The sequence below is a fragment of the Rhagoletis zephyria genome, unplaced genomic scaffold (assembly GCF_001687245.7).
Source record: "Rhagoletis zephyria isolate East Lansing unplaced genomic scaffold, Rhagoletis_zephyria_1.1 Rzeph_scaffold_05326, whole genome shotgun sequence".
Lineage (NCBI taxonomy): Eukaryota > Metazoa > Arthropoda > Insecta > Diptera > Tephritidae > Rhagoletis > Rhagoletis zephyria.
The window spans coordinates 1-4,787 of NW_016162409.1; the positions used below are offsets into that span (position 1 = coordinate 1).

General features: G+C 38.8%; 2 protein-coding genes across 2 annotated transcripts; both read right to left on the bottom strand.

The window, feature by feature from the left end:
- Positions 1 to 3,334: 3,334 nt before the first annotated feature.
- LOC108371952 (FAM206 family protein CG9288-like) lies at positions 3,335 to 3,996 on the bottom strand. The gene has a single exon (XM_017627570.1). It carries the CDS (start codon positions 3,922 to 3,924, stop codon positions 3,337 to 3,339), a length of 588 nt encoding a protein of 195 aa, XP_017483059.1. The 5' UTR covers positions 3,925 to 3,996; the 3' UTR covers positions 3,335 to 3,336.
- Positions 3,526 to 4,361, bottom strand: LOC108371953 (COX assembly mitochondrial protein 2 homolog). The gene is made up of 2 exons (XM_017627571.1): positions 4,197 to 4,361; positions 3,526 to 4,123 (listed from the first exon to the last, which is right to left on the bottom strand). Exons 1-2 carry the CDS (start codon positions 4,275 to 4,277, stop codon positions 3,971 to 3,973), a joined length of 234 nt encoding a protein of 77 aa, XP_017483060.1. The 5' UTR covers positions 4,278 to 4,361; the 3' UTR covers positions 3,526 to 3,970.
- Positions 4,362 to 4,787: the final 426 nt, after the last annotated feature.

Sequence of the window (4,787 nt, forward strand, 5' to 3'; positions counted from 1 at the left end):
TACACTCAGAACTGTAACAACAAATAAAAACAACTTAGAAAACACCAAAACCCATGTTTTATTTTTTTACCGGGTCCGCTAAAATCAGTAAGATTTTCCAATGTCGTCGTCGAGGGTATACAAAGAATTTGAATTTTTCGAGTTTAATCATTCGAAATTCGGAGTGCAAATTATTTTAACGAGCGCTGACCAATAAAGAAATATAATTAATTAAAAATAGAGATATGCACAGCGACATTCAGCAATTTGGTGACCTCTACTAACCACAACACCTCTTTCAGTCTCGCAATCCCTAGAAAGTTTAGCAGAGCTTCTGAAACTAGGCGTATATGTTGTAATCCTTTGGCCACATTGAGCCCAGACTTTCAGTAGGTGCAGTGGTGTCTCCTTAGCCGAGTCGCAAAGGCGAAAGAGGTATTTTACCAGATTTCTAGCTGGTAAAGATGTCCTCTTGGTCAGCAGTGTCCCGTGAGGATGCCCGTAAAAATCCTCCGGTTCACCTTAGGCAGGTTAATAAGAAGTCTGTTTATTTTTGGTTTATATCCCCTATTAGTCTTTTGGCTTAGCAAAGTTCCGTGGTGCTTGCCAATTTTGTTCTCCCGTTCTTACTACTCCTCTTTTACTTGATCTGTCCGCTACGTCATTTACTTCCCTTACACTGTGGTCTGGGTCACAGCTGGCTTACTTCGAATGCTTATTGGACACACCAAATCAGCAGACATACGTTTTGGCGAAGATTAGTTCCGTACGGTTGTTACTTCTGCAGCGGTCCGTCGAAATTTCCTGACAAAAGCTGCTGTACTAAAGAGATACCGGGAATCTCACCCATCAGGCATATCCAGCGGAAGAAGATGGAAGGAAGTATGATGTCCTGAAACTTCAACTCTGGCGTGAGAAAGTTTTTGGTCATCCGTGTGTCCAATCCCACGAAACATCACGACAGTTCACACTGCGCATTTTTGGTGGATGAGGTCAAATGTCGTATGGTCAGAAACACCTAGGCTCTACTTTAACCAGCGAAGTGCAAGCGGCCATCGGGGAGACAAAAGCCTCCAAAGCAGAGACCAAAAATAACTGTTATCTCGAATTGACAAATTGAAAACGTTGCACGAATTCTGAAGTTTAACGAAAACGTTATTTCACACACAGTTATTAGATGAAAAATATTTTTTATTTCGCGATAAGAGTTATTTTCCAACGTTATTTTTTACTTTGCTTGATAACAGTTATTGCCCAACGTTTATTATTTACGTTGCTTGATAACAGTTATTGCACAGCGTTTATTTTTTTCGTTGCTTGATAACAGTTATTATCCAACGTTTATTTTTATGTTGTCTGATAAACGTTGTAAGATAAGAATATTGATGAAAACAGAGATGGAGAAGAAGATTAATATGATAAGAATAAAAGAGGAGGAGTGAAATAACTGCTATCAGACAACGTAAAAATAAACGTTGGGAAATAATTCTTATTGGCGACGAACAACATATTTCTCTTGCATACAGTTATGAGTCTTATTGTCGAATTAAAAAATATTTCTCATCTAATACTCGTTATTGAACAACGTTTTTCCGATGAAACTTATAACTGTTATGTCTATACTCCAAAATTACTGGTCGTACGGCCGTGCATTTCAATTCTAAACCACTTAAGTCCAGTTGGTGTAGGCAATCTCACGCGACACCAACCCCCTCTTTGATTGCACCCTCAAGTCCACTCAATTCAACTATAACCACTTTCCTTTTGGTCGTCGAACCATTTTTGAAACATCAGTTTTTTGGGCCAATCGTAGTAGTCGAGCTGGACGACTTGACACTTGATAGGCTAACTAGACAAGACCAAAACCAATATCACAACGCTGCGAAATTTTACTTTTTTCTTCCCCCTCAAATAATTATGTTATTTTTTAAAATATCTACGTACTTTAAATTAACCCAAATCGACCCCGTGTCGCCATATGGCAACGCAAAATAAATCATGTATGGTGTAAAACAAAAACCGCTCACTTGCTAGGTGAGGTAAGGCTAATCTGGCCGGCGATAAGCTGCACATAGACCGGTAGGAGCTCGTTTACGCGTTAAAGTAGACATCAAAAGTCAAGTCTCAGTTCTACTTTTGAAATGTTCTCTAACTTCTCGAATTAATAGGCTTTGAAGCATTTTAATCGCGTTTTTGATAGTGCAGGACATCGGCAGAAAACATGTGTCACGGTTTCCTGCACCTGATTATACTAGTGATATCCTTAACTGTTCATGAGCGGCCACCAATATATTTCCCGTAAGCAATGCGGTTATAACTCTGCAAACTTACTTTTGCGCATTGCTTCGAGTCCCGGAAACTTCTCCATTGCGGCATTCCTCCACACCAACATTGCGCTTTCACAGCAGTATACAATCCAAGACTACTCCCAAATACTTTATTTGATCTGTAATTGACAGCTTGATGCTACCTAGCCTCGGGGGTCTGCACACTGGGACCTTATATCTTATTGTGAAAAAACCACTAACCCATTCAAATTGACAAAAATCGTCGTTGTGCTACTTTTCCTACCAAAAATTTACTCCTGTATCCCTTTTGAACGTAGGATACGCCTATATTGTCAATAAATGTATTAAATTATTGTGTATGAAAAGTTTAAAGAATTTGCCCGCACTAGTATGCTCTAGCCACTAACGGCACCCCAGGCATACGCTGGCGGCACCCCAGGGTGCCGCGTCACCCACTTTGGGAAAGCCTGCCATGTGGCAAGGACCGATATCGGACGAACTATACTACTCCCAAAGATTTAGTCATATTTGTTTCCTTTACTTTAAAGCTATTTTTACCCTGTATATAGAAGAAAGCAAAAAAATAAAAAAAGAATAAATAAACAAATGGTTACAAACCGGTTTTTGCGTATATGCACGTATACAAACAGATCTGCAACTTCTAATCAGATTTTTTAGAAAAATTCCAGGTATGCAGTTTTAATAAAGTGCATGTTTGAAGTTCCTAGAAAATCGCGTAGATTTTTGGCGTTTAATCATAATTAGATGCAAACTTTAACTTTTACCTCAGTCCCGAAAGCAGTTATTGATTCAATAATAAGTCCTTGATATGTTAAAAATCCCCCGATAGTTCCATTAAAAACGGGTTGACAGACTTATAACTACTTTCGATAAAATTTTGTAATGATGGGCTTGATGACAACAATGCTACTTTAAGAACAATTAAACAAATTTATTGGGAAATGCTAACGTTAGAAAACCAAATACATGTTAAAAAATTGCATGTTTAAAAATACGACAAAACCTTTCATCGAGCAGTATGAGCGACATGCACTCTTTCCTCCGCTCCTCAAATTTGATTTACCGCATTCCATTTTTCATTGTATCGTTCTTGTGTCAATAAAATTCGCTTAATATTTTCACAATCCTCAGGTTTTGGCAATACAATGGCCACATAGCCTTCGCCTTCGGCAGCAGTTTCCAATCCTTTTGGTTCGTCAACCCATTTTGTGTTTACTTCAACTAGTTTGCTTTGTACACAACTGGGTATCTTATAGGTTTTGTCCTGCTCTGTGGTCAGTATTGCTAATGTTGAGTCATGCTGCAGCACCATACCGCCCTTCTTACCTTTTCCTTTCACCGTATTTTTGCTGCGATCCGTATTTCCAATATCAAAGGTCAATGATTTAATGCCCGCTTTTAATGCTGGATGTTCCGGAGCTAAGCAAATTAAGCAAACACGATTTGAATGAAAGAGTACTTGATAAGGCGCTGGTTCTGCGCCTTCTTTGATGTAATAGTAGCGTGTAAAAAAACGGTCAACGACACTGGGGTAATTTTCAACCCAATCATCAGTTATGGGCGGCACTTTAATGCCGCCAATGATTTGGGGATCGTGTTCATAGTAGTAGGGTAGCAGTGGATCTGTCGGGTTCATGAATATTGGGATGGTGGTGTATTTTGATGTGTAAGGACGCAGACGGCTATGAAGAAACCAAACGTTCCCTTATGCGCGTTTGTCGTTCCGCCGCTTTGACGCGATTAGCTGCAGCACGAGCCTGACGTTCACGGTTGAGGCACTTCACTAGTTGAGAATCAATGTCGTTGCAGACTCCCAAAAACTTGCTGAATTTGTTCTGAAGACATATTTGTTGATAATTATATAAGCAACTAAAAGCATTAAATACATGGAACTGAATATTTATTTACCTCTGAGTGACAATTATTGAGCTGCTCGATTAGTTGGTTGCATTCGGATGTATGCAGGTGAGGCGATAGATCCGTATGCATGCTTTCCGAATAGAATCAATAACAAAACAATCTGCACTTTTTGGTTGCTTTCTGGCAAATTGAAATGTCAATTATAATGGATTAGAGCTGCCAACTTTTCTGCCAAGCGCAAATGAAGGTAAATAATGCAGCGTTTTTGCTGCATTTAAAATGCAACATTTCGAACATATGTTTTCGAAGAGCGTTCATGCTATCGCATTTAGCAAATGTACATTTACGCGAGTTCGAAATCGTATGCTTTTGACAAACAGCCGTGTTCCAGTCGCTTATTCAGATCCGTATCTATTACGATCAATTCTCACGCAGAAGATAATGTGCAAAAACCCTACTGAAAAGGAAAAAATAAATTTTAAACCAAAACTTCAATACAAAAATTTGAATTGTTTTAACCATGACCGACCATTCGTGTATGTATATATTCATTTGTCGGTGCTGTCAATTAAAATTTCCTCACTTAATTAGGAAACAAAACAAACAGAATTGATCACAAATTGATCCAGATTTCTATCA

Coding starts and splice junctions, on each gene's coding strand:
- LOC108371952 (XM_017627570.1), bottom strand. CDS start 3,924: ATGAACCCGACAGATCCACTGCTACCCTACTACTATGAACACGATCCC.
- LOC108371953 (XM_017627571.1), bottom strand. CDS start 4,277: ATGCATACGGATCTATCGCCTCACCTGCATACATCCGAATGCAACCAA. Junction 4,124..4,196: donor TCAATAATTGTCACTCAGAG/GTAAATAAATAT, acceptor ATATGTCTTCAG/AACAAATTCAGCAAGTTTTT.